The sequence below is a fragment of the Hyaena hyaena genome, unplaced genomic scaffold (assembly GCF_003009895.1).
Source record: "Hyaena hyaena isolate Hyena2069 unplaced genomic scaffold, ASM300989v1 scaffold_1781, whole genome shotgun sequence".
NCBI lineage: Eukaryota > Metazoa > Chordata > Mammalia > Carnivora > Hyaenidae > Hyaena > Hyaena hyaena.
In genome coordinates, this window is record NW_024082418.1 from 29504 (window position 1) to 44669 (window position 15166).

Sequence of the window (15166 nt, forward strand, 5' to 3'; positions counted from 1 at the left end):
TAGGCACTTGAGAATTTTCTCTTTGGAGAGTGGCTTGACTATTTCAGTTATCAAAGTCAATTCTAAATCTTCACATATAAAAAACAGAGAGAGCAATTATACAGTCAACTTTCTATATGAATTATAATTCTACACAAAGCATATGTGATTGAATACTATTTTAAAAAGGCATCACATTGAGGTGCACATATCAATGGCATTCCGTTTTATGATATCCAGCTAACCACTCTTTAAACAAACATATGCTGTATATATATGTGCTAAGTGCTACAGAGGTAATCAAGTACGAAAAATTGACCCTACCTTCATGGAAAATACAATAAAACTGAGTAGGCTAAATTAACATGTGTGAAAAAATAGTGAATGATACAGATAAAGTATAATTATGTATTAAATTATGTTGCACCAAGTATAAACTCAAATGTTTTCTGAATCAATGAATGGCAGCTAAGATCATCAGAAGGTGAGATAAAACAAGAGTCTGGCAATCTCTCATGATGTGAGCAATAGCCTCCATGAAAATTTATTCGTGCCTCTTACACCACAGGTGAGGCCCATAAATCCACAAGTATTCATTGAGCCTTATCCTACACCAAACCCTCTAGGAAGAAGTATAAAATATAGTCCACTTCTCCCCTAAAGAAGCCTATGACTAACAGCCAAAACATATATACACTAAACAACTAAAAAAAAAAATAAAGGAAGACAACCCAAAATTCAGTGCTAAGGAAAAGCATTCAGGTGGAGGATATCTAAAGGATTCATTCATTCATTGACTCACTCACTCACTCACTCATTTGATCATTCACTCATCTAGCAAAATATTTTTTCACTGCCTCCTATATTCAGGCGCTGTACTAAGCACTTGGGTATAATGGTAAACTGGGACCATAACCGCCCTCAGTGAGCCTACTGGTAAGGGGATGTGTAGCTAACAAGAAACAGGTAATTTTAACCTTGTACTTATGATAGGTGTTAAATAAAGGATGTTAGGGTGGTTACTAGGAGGGACACTTAACAGAGCAGAGGAAAATCAAAGAAGATTTTGTATAACATGTAAAATTTATGCTGAGTTATCTGAAACATTAATGGGGCATAACTATGTGAAGTGGGAAAAGGGAATTTTTAGGTAGAAGGAAAGCACGTGTGAAGGCCTGGAAGCAAGAGAGAGCATGCGAAATGACCATCACATATGCAGAGAGTAAGACAGGTCTAGCACTCGCAGAGGGCTTGTTGGAGGCCACAACAAAGTGAGAGAGCTAGATTGAGGACGCCACGGAATATGAAGAGTTCTGACCTCCAACTGGAAATTGAGCATGTGTTCTTGATAGGAAGAAGAACACAACAAAAGGTTATATAGGAAAAGCACATCTGGTACAAGAAGTGGAGAGCTTGGAAGCCACGAGGTAATTCAGAGGAGGTAACTTGGAGTGGTTGGTGGATCGAACCTCTAAGGGAAAGCACCGAGCCAGAGGCGCAAGAGCCAACAGCCAAACTGGGGGCATGAGGGGAGGCAGAAACAGGAAGGTGATCAGCCAGTGAGTAAAACAGAAGAAACAGAGAGAATCACAGGATATTATAACAGTATTATGCACTTGGAATTATCCAAACCAACTTACGAGCTATGTGATTTGGGGCAAGTTACTTAAAAACGGAAAGATTTCATTCCTTTTTCTGTGAAATGGTTATCGTCATACCCAACCACCACATACTTGTTATAAGGATATAGACACTGATGTATGTAAAACATTCAGCAGATTATAAGGCATGTAGTAAACACCCAATAAATTATAACTCTTTGTTATTATTTAATTCTACCAGTTTTCCTGACTTTCTCATCTCTGGTCGTTGTACATTCTATTCTCTCAGCATGACTCTTTCCCACCAATCTGTCTGGCTGACTGCTCCCCAGATGCCTTTTATTACTCCCATGACAGGGTTAAGCAACCCCTATTAGTGCCCCCCAATTATAGCTGCAAAGAGATAAGGAAGAACCCTCTTCTACAGGTTTCAGAGGGAGTATGGCCCTTGTAACACCTTGATTTTGGACTTCTACTTCCAGAACTATATGACAATAAGTTGTTTTAAGTCACCCAGCTTGTGGTACTTCGTTATGGCTGCCCCTAGCAAATGAACACAACAGCCAAGAAGGTTTATTCCCTAAATTCAAAGATGGGTCAATATCAGAAAATCTGTCAGCCATACTCTATCATATCAACAAATTATAGACAAAACCCACATGATGTCATCTATGCTGAAAAGCTGTTTGATAAAAGCTGGCAGCAAATCTTAAAAACTCTAAGTAAACTAGGAATAAAAAGATATAAGGCCATAGCCCAAGAACAACAATTATTCTAAATGGTAAAACTCTAAAACAATTTCATCTAGAATCAGAAGGTTTTGTCCCTAGCAATCACTATTATTATTTAATATTTCCTTGGGGGTTTTAGCAAATGCAGTTATGACAAAAATAACTGATATGAACAGTAGAAAAAAAGAGCTAAAACTATCTATTTTTGTTAAAATGACAATATATCTCAAAAATCCCTAAGAACCTCTAGTAAATGCCTACTAGAATTTAAAGACAATTTGCCTTTTTTACTATATTAGCAATAAGTACTTAGATACAGAGAAAGGAAAAGACTTCACTTACAACAGTGACAAGAATTATAAAATACCTGAGCATAAATTTTAAAAGAAAGGCATAGAACCTATACAAAAAAAATTGTAAGATCTTATTTAGGAGCATAAACTGAGATACGAAGAAATGGAATTTATTATCATGAAAGTGCCAATTCTTTCAAAGTAATATGTAAACTTATTTTGATTCCAAATAAAACCCAACAGGAAATTATCTGGAGAGAAGGGATAAATTGACCTTAACCTTCATATAAAAATTTAAATTGGGTTCTTGTTTTATATCATATGTAAAATTATAATTCAAATGGGTTAAGGGCTTAGATGAAAAATATAAAAATCTTTGAAGACATTGTATGTCTCCTAACAGTGTATACTGTCTAGGAGTTGGAAAAATCTTGTTATTCTAGGAAGAAAACTCAGAAGCTGTAAACAAAAAGATACACATGTTTGACAAATGAAATTTAAAACTCTGTGTATGGTAGGGGAGCCTGGGTGGCTCAGTTGGTTAAGCATCTGACTTTGACTCAGGTCATGATCTCACGGCTTGTGGGTTCGAGCCCTGCACTGGGCTCTGTGCTGACAGCTCAGAGCCTGGAGCCTGCTTCGGATTCTGTGTCTCCTTCTCACTCTCTCTCAAAAACAAATAAACATTAAAACTTTGTGTATGGTAAAAGGATATCATAAATAAGATTACAAACAATACATTTAGGAAATTGCTGTTATAAATTGACAAGAAAAAGATATCCCGAAAGAAAAATGAGCAAAGAATATAATTCATAGTACACTGCCAATAATATACAAAAATATACTCACAGTAGCTAGGGAAATAGAAATTCAAGTACTACAGAAAAATCCCTTTACACCCATCAGACTGCCAAAAATTTAAAAGAGCAATAACACCAATTGCTCATAAGGAGGAAAGTAAGAGGTATGCATATACACAGATAGTAGAAATGTGACAACAAATGTTTTAAAATTAAAATATACACATCCTTTTTAAAAGTTTTAAAATTTATTTTGAGAGAGAAAGAGAAAGGGAGAGAGGGTGTGCTCAGGGTGGGGGGGGGGAGGGGCAGAGAGAGAGGAAGAGAGAGAGAATCCCAAGTAGGTTCCACGGTGATTTTAGTATACAGCCAGACACGGGGCTCCATCCCACAAACCATGAGATCATGACCTGAGCCAAAATCAAGAGTGGGATGCTTACCCAACTGAGCCACCCAGGTACCCCTAAAACATACATATTCTTTCAATCAGCAATTCTTTTCTTAGGAAGCTGTTCCAAAATATATGTATGAAGATTTTTTTACGGTATTGTTCATTTGTGCACAAATCTAGAAAGAGTTGAATTAATGACAAATGAATTGATCCTGAAAAATAGTTGAATAAATTTTGATACATTCACATCATGGGATAGTATGAAGCCAGTACACAAAATGAAATAGACCTAAACTAGTTGATTTATAAGGATTTTCAAAGGATATTGCTGAGTGAACAAAAACAAGACACAGAAAGGTATGTATAATGTGAACAATTTATAAAAACAGTTAATATATGACTATATATTACGTGTATGTATATATATTAGTTATATGACTATATACATGTATGTATAGAGAGTCACACACATACATACACATATATGAATTCATATATATGAAAAAGTACAAAACAATACATACTGAACAGTTAACATGTGTTATCTGGTGGAGGTGGGTATGAAGTGGGTAGGGAGAAGCAAGAAAAAAAAGACTGCACTAAAATCACTAGTATGTAAACTAGTATATAAAAATTCTATATATTTTACATGAGTCTATATTGATTTTCCTAAGACATCACAAAAAAAAAGATGTTTTCCTACTGTCTTACAGAGATGTTGGTGATACAGAGTCAAAAAGCAATTCAGAATCATGTATATATTATACACTTATTTCTGTAAAAGAACACTCAACTCCCTTCTCCATGTGTGTGTGAGCAAGAAAAAGTGGTAGAATGCTACATACTAGTTTGTTAGCACTGGATATCTCTGGACTCCAAACTGGGATTGGGGACAGCAGTGGAATATTTAGCTTCTTCTTCATAGATCTTTGTGTTTTATTTCTTGAAAAAGCCAAAAGCAAATGAACGGAACCAAATGCCTATACAAGCCAGAGTGAAGCAGGCTCAGTGTGGGCTGTGATGTCGCAGAATTCACACTTAAAAACACTTAGTTTTTAAAACACAACAACCAACCACAAAAACCATTTTTTGAGAAGGAAAAAAAAAGATTTTCATGAGGGCAGGACCCAATTTAAATTTTTGTGTGTTGAGCATTTAAAGAAACAAACCCTAGATGTCAGGGTTTTATGTAACAGGGAAACCATGCATACTTTACTTTTATCCATCTATCCTCAAATCTGTAACCAGGGCCAAAGAAGGCAGAATGCTTGACGAATGCTTCTAACTCTTTGATGCTAGAATACTTACTATTGTGAGAACAAGTATCTAGTCTCACAGAAATCTAGAATCATGGAGAACCCCTAGTCTACCTTCCTGGTGTCATAGCTGAGTAGCTGAAGCCAGGTGAAGCAATCACCATACTCATCTTTTATCCTCTCCATTTCCTCAGTGGCAGAAAAATTATTTTATTTCAGAATTTTCTCTCAGAGCAAATAAATGTTAAACAAGTAACAACAGTATTTCATTAGTTCAATAAATAAAAGTTCTTATACTTATGTATAAAAACCAACCTTCAACTGCTATATTCAACAATGTAGAGCCATTGGTTAAAACCACAAGGTCAATCTCAATCCTTCATTTATTCATCCTTTTATTCAACCAACATTCATTGAACCCAGCTATACCCCTGACATTGGGAGGTGCTCATGGTACAAACTTCAATAAAACATGGCCCCTGTTCACCATCCAGTGGGGAAGTGACAGGCTATAAGACAATCAAGACTAAGATCCAAACCCAGTGTGTGTAGATGGCACAACTCATTCTCACTGGAGTTTTTGAGGCAGCTTCATCAAGGTCAAGGTTGACACATGAGTCAGGCCACGAGGATCTCAGAGACAACAGTGAGAGCAAAAAAGCAAGGAAGTGGCATGTGTGAGGAAATGATCAGACTGTAGCCCAATCCAAGAAAAGAACAAAGGAGAATACTAGAAATTCAATTGTTCTAGCCTGAGGATAAAAGTTAAGTTTGGTCCAAGGGCACGATAATTTGTTGCCCCCACTTTTGCCTGCCTGACACATGGGAAGTGCTTAGCAAATAATGTCTGGGCAAGTGCTGACCAACTATGTAATCTCTTCGTTCAAGTTACTATTAATTTCAGTATTATTACCATGTACTGTCCGGGGTCCAAATCTCCCATCATCCCTTTCAGGTGTGTGTTTTCAGTTCTGACAGCTTTATATCTCATGTCTGAGATCTGAAAGGAGATGAGTGGGGGAAAAGTGAGTGTAATATTCATAATAAAAGCTCACAATTGTATTAAAATTAATTTTATCCACATAAACATTTTCTAAGTGCAATGAAGAGAAACACATCATAGGCATGATCATCACAAATCAGGTATTTGCATTCAGGTCTCTCTTTGGCAGCCCCCACTTTACCCTCCTTTCCTGATCAGTGCTAAATTAAAAACAGATACTGACAATAATGATGTTCTTTCCCATACCAAAATTCCATATCTCACTTCTATTTTCTATTGTATGTCAATTATCACCAGAAAAGCCACAATTTAAAACATGCTCAAATAACACTGCCCATTGAATTCTTCACTACCTAATTGTTAACAATATGCAAATGTGACTTTGATGTTTAATGTTGTTCTAATATTTCTGCCAAGTAACCCTCTTCTCCTGTGACTACTTCAGTTTGTCTAATTTATTTATTTTTCCCTGATTTTTTTCTACATGGCAATACTTAGACATAGTGTCTGCTCTTTTATTTATATAGGTCTCATTTCTTTTTTTTTTAATATTTTTAATGTTTTATTTATTTCTGAGAGAGGGAGACAGACAGCGTGAGCAGGGGAGGGGCAGAGAGACAGGGAGACAGAATCTGAAGCAGGCTCCAGGCTCTGAGCTAGTCATCAGCACAGAGCCCGATGTGGGGTTCGAACCCATGAACTGTGAGATCACAACCTGAGCCGAAGTCGGATGCTTAACTGACTGAGCCACCCAGATGCCCCTAGGCCTCATTTCTATATAAAACACTTCCCTGGAAAAGACTTTTGTAGATTACAAACTATACTTTCCTTAACAAAAACCTAGAAACATCAAAAAATATAAAGGTGAAAATAAAAATCATCCATAATCAAAAAGTCTTTTCAGCAAATGGTGTTGGGAAAACTGGAGAGTGACATGCAGAAGAATGAACCGGGACCACCATCTGACACCACACACAAAAATACACTCAGAATCCATGACAGACCTAAATGTAAGAAGGAGGCCATCAAAATCCTAAAGGAGAAAACAGGCAACAACCTCTTTGACCTTGGCCACAGCAACTTCTTACTTGACATGTCTCTGGAGGCAAGGGAAACAAAAGCAAAAATGAACTACTGGAATCTCACCAAGATAAAAAGCTTCTGCACAATGAAGGAAATAATCAGTAAAACTAAAAGGCAACTGACAGAATGGGAGAGAATATTTGATACCAGATAAAGGGTTAGTATCCAAAATCTATAAAAAACTTATCAAATTCAACATCCAAAAAACAAATAATCCAGTGAAGAAATGGGCAAAAGACATGAATAGACACTTTTCCAAAGAGGACATCCAGATGGCTATAGACACATGAAAAGAGGCTCAACATCACTCATCATCAGGGAAATACAAATCAAAACCACAATGAGATACCACCTCACACCTGTCAGATGGCTAACATTAACAACTTAGGTTACCAGATGTTGGCGAGGATGTGGATAAAGAGAAACCCTTTTGCACTGCTGGTGGGAATACAAACTGGTGCAGCCCCTCTGGAAAACAGTGTGGGGATTCCTCAAAAAATTAAAAATAGAACTACTCTATGACCCAGCAATTACACTACTAGGTATTTATCCAAAGGATACAGGAGTGCTGATTCAAAGGGGCACATGCACCTCAATGTTTATAGCAGCACTACCGACAATTGTCAAATGTCCGTCAACGGATATATGGATAAAGAAAATGTAGTATAGGGGTGCCTGGTGGCTCAGTCAGTTAAGCGTCTGGCTTCGGCTCAGGTCATGATCTCACAGTTTGTGGGTTCAAGCCCTGCATCGGGCTCTGTGTTGACAGCTCAGAGCCTGGAGCCTGCTTCAGAGTCTGTGTCCTCCTCTCTGCTCCTCCCTCACTCATGTTCTGTCTCTGTCTTTCAAAAATAAACATTAAAAAAAATTTTTAAAAAGAAAATATAGTATATATATATATATATAAAATGGAATATTATTCGGCAATCGAAAAGAATGAAATCTCGCCATTTGCAACAACATGGATGGAACTAGAGTGTATTATGCTAAGCGAAATACATCAGAGTCATATAATTTCACTCATATATGGAATTTAAGAACAAAACAGATAAAAATAGGGGAAGGGAAGCAAAAATAAGATAAAAACAGAGAGGGAGATGAACCATTAAGAGACTCTTAAATAGAGAACAAACTAAGGGTTGCTGGCGAGGTGTGTGTGTGGAGGTTGGGCTAAATGGGTGATGGGCATTGAGGAGGGCACTTGTTGGGATGAGTAGTGGGTGTTATATGTAAGTGATGAGTCACTAATCTCTATTCCTAAAACCATTATTACACTATATGTTAACTTGGACTAAATTTAAAAACTTACATTTCAAAAAAAAAAAATCATCCATAATCCAGTTACCCAGGTCACTGTTCACACCTGTAAAATATCTTCTACTATACAGATACAACCACTGCCACTACCTCATCTACGCTGTTTTCCTGTGTATTGTACAAAGCGATCAGTTTAAGGTGTAGAATTAGACAAAGGCCAAATCTCTTCTTGTTTTTATAACACAAGGGATTTAAATAACCATCTTATTTGTGAAGTGACTCTTAAATGCCCAGAAAGTTATTGAATGGTGCACTCAAAGCCTCTTGATTTGGGATAAAAAAAAAAAAAAAAAGCAGATAAGCCCTATAGATTTGAATCACCAATTTGATGATGAGCAAAGGGGTTGTGGGAATTTCATAAGAAATAGGAAGGAAGGAAGGAAGGAAGGAAGGAAGGAAGGAAGGAAGGAAGGAAGGAAAGAAGAAAACAAAGGAGGGAGGGAGGACTTTGAAGTTCTTGCAGTATTTTAACAGTAGAATGTTGTAACTGCAGTTTTTTACCATGAACCATGGTGTGCACTGAGTCAATGTTCAGTAAACATGGACTAATTTTTATGTTTCAACATCTGTTTTTAAAAACCCTAAAATAAATATGTAAAATTGAGGGGATACCTGGGTGGCTCAGTTGGTTTAGCGTCCAACTCTGATTTTGGCTCAGGTCATTATCTCATGGATTGTGAGACTGAGCCCCATGTTGGGCTCTGTACTGACAGCACAGAGCCTGCTTGATAGTCTCTGTCTCCCTCTCTCTCTGTCCCTCCCCTGTTCATGCTCTCTCTCTCTCTCTCTCTCAAAATAAATGAATAAACTTAAAAAATATGTATCATATATATGTGTGTGTATATATACATGGGTGTGGGAAGTATCCATGAAAGGCTGGAATAGAGGCTTTTTTTTAAGACAAAAATTTTAATGGAATATAGAAAACAAATCCAAGAAAAAAATCTTTGACTAGAGCATACTGTGAGAGGTCATCAAAATACGGGTCACGAGAAAATGTTAGGATGAAATTTAATGCAATTATCTTGTCACTTTTTCCCTGGTTCTTTTTCGATGACACTGTGCATTCTTTCACAAATGATGCTAGCCTCAGAAACACTACCAAGAAATGCAATGGCTTACGAATCAATGACGAAGACTACTGTCTGCACTGAGCAATACAGAGACCTGTACAAGTGCCATCCTGCCCGCCTCCATACCTGCTGTTTTGATAACAGTTTTTCTTTTATTTCTAACTCCATTTTTAACTGTCTTTCCAGAAAGGCAGCTTTCTTCATGATAGTTGCTATAGTGATCTCCTTCTGATGAAGTTCCTCTGTTAGGTCCGAGATTTCGTTCCTCATTCTTTCCTGCTCAGAACCCTGGCACTCCTCCTCCTGAGAGAGTTGGCTTCTTATCTGCGGCAGATATGTTCCAGTAAATATCAACAGATCTTTTTATTTATAAAGAACTTCAAGCTTTTGTTAGCCACGTTCAGTCTTCCGGTCCCATCTTAAACCCTTGGTGGGGGGGGGGGGAGGCACCCCAGATGGGGTGACTCCACCAGGTTCAGCCAAACCACAAAGGGCGTGACAGGCGGGACACAGAGAGGCCCCGGGTGGCCCGTGAGCGACCCCGCACCACATCCCCGTGAGAGTCTCAGATGGATGTGGGGGGGAGGGGGGGATGGGCATGGAGGAGGGCACTTGTGGGGATGAGCACTGGGTGTTATGTGGAAACTAATTTGACAATAAACTATTTATAGAAAAAAAAAAAGTTGTGGTTTATGTATACGAAGGAATACTACATGGCGAAGAGAAAGAATGAAATCTGGCCATGTGTAGCAACGTGGATGGACCTNAATTTTTTTTTCAAGGTAAGAACACTTAATGTGAGATCTACCCCTTTAAATTTTAAGTGCATAACTGAGGAACAAGGGGGAGAAACTGAGGAACAAGGGGGAGAAGAAGGGGGGAAATGGTGGGGGAAAGGGAGAGAGGCAAACCATGAGAGACTCTTGAATGCTGACAAAAACTGAGGACTGATGGATGTGGGGGGGAGGGGGGGATGGGCATGGAGGAGGGCACTTGTGGGGATGAGCACTGGGTGTTATGTGGAAACTAATTTGACAATAAACTATTTGTAAAAAAAAAAAAAAGAAATGTTAAAAAGTAAACTAAGAAACTGGAAAAAAAAATTTTAAGTGCATAATACCTTACTGTCAGCTACAGGCCCTGCTCCATAACAACCCATCACACAACCAACCACTGCAGAATGTGTGGTGGAAGAGCTCTAGACTCACTACCCAGAGGTGGATGGACCAGGCATGTTTTTAGGGAGAAAAAAGTGGCTTAGAATGGTTAGGTGCCTTGTTCAAGGTCATAAAGCTAATGACTGGCAGAGCCGAAACTAGAACCTAGGACTCTTGGTTTTAAATTCAGGGCTTTTTTGACTAAACTGTGTATACTGTTTGTGACTATATGTTTTTCAGAACCACGTTATAATAAATTTCAAATTTCATATGTCCATAAAAACGCATCGCCTCCTCCCCTTTCGCCTGTGGAGTCTCCTATTCTTAACCAGTTAGGCCTTCCCTATCAGCAATCTCTCGTTCACCTTGGGCTCCTCCCCTCCCCAGTCCCACCAAATCTAGTCAGGCAGCAAATTCTGTCCCTTGTACTTCTCAATCTCTCCTCGGCTCTCCATTTCTACTACCACTGTTTTAGTCCAGTCTCTTAACGCCTTTCTAGAAATCATTAACTGTGTCTAATTCTTGAGATCTGGAGATAAAGTACACACTCACTAGACTCAAGAAGAGTCCATTGTGGGAGACAAAAATAAACAATCGATGTCAGTGGTATGTTCTAGAGGGGTGCTTCACCCAGCCTGGGAATGTCGGCATGGGCTTCTCCGAGGACGAGATGGCAGACAAATATTGAAGATGACTAGAAGCCAGATGGAAGGCAGGGATGGAGAAGGGCTCCCAGGCAAAGAGTGAAGACTAGGAGGTAGAGGAGAATGCAGACACAGTGAAGCAAGAGGAGTCTGGAATGGCCGGGCCTTGGCCTGTCGTGAGACATGAGGCTGGAAAGGTGAGCAGAGCCATCCACAAAGAGATTTACATTAATTTCCTCATGTCACTTACTTCTAAAACTGATTTTTTTTTCATTTCATCTTTAAACATTTCAGGATATATCTGTAAAAGAATAAGGGCACTCTTTCTTTTTTTAAAATAGCCAAATAGCCAGAATACCAATGTAATATCTTAAAAATATTAACAATTCCTCAATATCATCAAATAACAATGTAATATCATAAGAATTTTAACAACTCCATCATATCAAATATCATCAAATATCCAGGGAGTATTAAAATATACAAATATATCAGAAGTGCAAGGGATGTTTTTTGTTTGTTTATTTGAATTGTGATCTAAATATGAGGACTGGCTCATATCTTTTTCAGGTCTTTCTTTTTGTGTGCGTTCTAAGTAGTCTGTATATATCATCTACGCCATGCAAGAGTTCTCTGTTTCACGGAATGAAAAGTTAAGTACGTAACGTTTCACAGCCACATTGCTGGTGACAGGCAGTCTGATTCCAGGACCTTACTACTCACTGTGCCATGTAACTAACCCATGGGCACAGGGCCCTAGAAGGTGGGTCACACATTGGAAAAAGCTAGCGTGGGATGATCTAACATGGAAAGGACATGTGTCCAGAAGGCAAACTTGATCTGTCCTTAGCTTTATACCACCAAACCTCCCATGTGATTTCGTTCTTAGTACTAACATTTTTAGAATTTCAGAGTTGGACATGACCTTAGGAATTACATGGTCCAACCTCATCATTGAACAGATGAGAGGAGAAAAAAGGACTCACCAGGAAGGGAACTAACTGTGCTTGAGTTACTCAGCATCTAAGAGCAAATTAAGGGGCCAGGAGACAGAGAGTACAAATGTCCTCACCCTGAGGACAATGTTACAGGCCTCATTTTGTCTCCAATCTTCTCTCTCCAGTTTTTTTCCTTACAATTTATTTGATGAAACAACAAAGCTGTTCTGGGGTTTGTCCCCATTTGGATTATGCTGATTACATCCCTGTTGTGTAGTTAACATGTTCTCTTAAGATGGAACTTTTAAAATGTACAAACGTGAATATACTATTATGAGAAAGGAGTAAACTATTTTTATTATTTTCACAGTGCTTAGATACTAAAACAACATGCTATACAGCAAAGCTTCCTTCTACATGAGATTAATTTACCGAGCTCTAAATGACCTTTAGCTTTATTAAAAATGTCAATTTTATCACAAAACAAAAATAGTTCTACACTGAAAATAAAGAGAAAGAAATAAAACACTTGCAAGATTCATAATACATGGCTCTTGTTGCTTTTATTACAAGAGAATGAAAATGCTCTCCACAAACACTTCCTGGGAGCTATAGCTATTTATACCCAATTCATTTGTTACCTTTTCTGCACAGTAGTGCATTATCTAGAGGTCTCCAAGAGCCTGTGAAGAGAATTTGTGCCTAGCACTCTCTCCTTCCATGTCAAAACTGCCACATCAGTAGATTCCTTATTACTCAAAGTTATATTGAGTCTGGGAGGTTCAGAACAGTGTAACTATACATTAGGTGGCTTTAATCAACCTTTGTATCATAATGCATTTACTGGGGACACGAGTAAAGAATAGGGTTTCAAAGCTATATTTTTAAATAGCAGTGAAATCAGTTTCATGGGAGTATGTGAAAACTATAAGGAAAATAACCGTTTATTCATAACAGTTTTCTACACTTAATAGCTACCCGACAGTCAACTGTTTGGGAGACAGGACTTGCCTTTCACATCACTGTAGTTCCTACAGAAATAAGCAGAATAGTTAGGGTCCCACTCGATGCTCAGTAAATGTCTGTTGACTTTATACAAACAACAACTGAATTTATGAGCCTGTACAATTATGGGAGACCTTCATCTTCATTCATTCTCCAAATACTTATTTTCACTTTTGTGTGCTGGGTGCCGTGCTGGGACAGATGTGATTCAAAGCCATGCTCAGGGTTCTCTGACTTTTAACAATTGTTTACATCATGTAACATTGGATATTTACATGTGATCCTCAAACCTAAAGACCAGAGATGTGGGTAGCAGCCATGATAAGCTTCATGGAAAGGAAGCCGCTACTGGATTTGCTAGGGAGAGAAGAGAGTATACTTTGCGTAGACAACTGGGAACCACAAGGTGTTCAAGGACAGTGCCTGGGCCTCATTCATCCTTACATTCCTAGCTCCTGGCAGATGACCTGGCTCGTGTTAGGTCCTGATGACAAAGGGTGGGTGTAACCATAAACAAGACAGCCTTCGCTTACTAGGTGCTTCCTCTGAGTTAGACAAGCCCTGCTCTAAGCACTTTACGTTTTAAATGGATTTTAATTTAAGGGAAGAGAGTGGACTCTGGAGTTAGACTGCCTCTGCTGCCTAGCAGCTGTGTCATATTGGGGGAAATTACTGAACACCTCTGTGCCGTAGGGTCCTCAAATGAGAAAGGAAGAGAATATTAGCACCTACCTTATAAAATGGCTGTGAGGAATACATCAATTGAGATTTGTTAAACCCTTAGAATGGCTCCCGGCATGGGCATTGCGGTCAGTGCTATCTACGCAGCTGATAATAGCAGCTCTTATCAGCTCCATTAATCCTCATCCTGATTTTAGGAGGGAGGCGCTAATGATCCCACCCCCAGGCTAGAAATGATGCCTCAGCAACTTGCTCAGGCAACTCCCCCAAGCTCATGCACCTAATATATGGTTGTATGCCTGAGTCTGTGCTCTCATTCTCCTCGCTCTAAGCTACCTGTCACGGGGCCACAAGGCCCTTCATGTTTTAGAACAACGGCAATTGAAGGCTTGTGTTTTTTTCCACATCACACAGAAGGATGTAGGAATTAGCAGCCCGGTAGGTTATCATCTTTGGGGGACATACAGAAGGAAAAACGAAGGAAATGAGAGAAAGAATGTTTTCCCCTCTGTATTCAGAGGCTTCAGAAGCCCATTCTTTTCCATACCTTGTTCAATTCTTTTTCATGATTTGGCTGATCTAGGGTCACTGAAAACAACTCTTTCCTTTTCCTTTCCGGTTCTTTAGCAGGTGAGTAAGATGATTCATGTCTACAGATTAAGATGAATAAAAAATGAAACTTTGCTGAGTAAACTGTTGTGATTATATTGTTAATTTAGACTACTGTAGGTTGCAGAGAGAGATTACTAGTTTATTGGAAAATTTTCAAGCTGCAGAAATTGCAAATGCTAATACATTCAGATCCCCTAAGTATTTACATATTTAAGTGAGTGCAAATGGTTTTAGTGAAAAAAAATAAAATAAAAGGTAGCAATTAATATAGAAATTCAGTTATACGTTGAAAATGGGCAGAATACTGGCTTTGCATATGTAGATACGATTTTTATATAAGAAAAGTGTTTTCTATAATAAAATGGCTTGGGAACCCCTTAAAAAAAGGGAACACATTTAACTTGCTTCTACATCGTGGAAAGGAACTATGTCAGGGGAAGTCTGAAGGGAGCAATGACTCCATAAAAGGGATCCAAAATGACTAAATCCGATAATCTGCCCAGAGAAAGCTCATAATTTCTTCTTTGGTTGCTTCATTTATAAAATGGAATTGCCAGCACATATGGATACCAGAGGGGAGAAGCAGAAACTAGTACAGAAAA

General features: G+C 38.4%; 1 protein-coding gene across 5 annotated transcripts in view; it reads right to left on the minus strand.

The window, feature by feature from the left end:
• DEUP1 (deuterosome assembly protein 1) overlaps positions 1-15166 on the minus strand; it is an 83738-nt gene that overhangs the window by 22526 nt on the left and 46046 nt on the right. For all 5 annotated transcript variants that reach the window (XM_039224828.1, XM_039224825.1, XM_039224827.1 and 2 more), the window contains 3 exons: positions 14500-14602; positions 9654-9851; positions 5965-6051 (listed from right to left, as the gene is read on the minus strand). In XM_039224828.1, coding sequence (XP_039080759.1) covers positions 5965-6051; positions 9654-9851; positions 14500-14602 — 388 coding nt within the window. The remainder of the gene's footprint in view (positions 1-5964; positions 6052-9653; positions 9852-14499; positions 14603-15166) is intronic.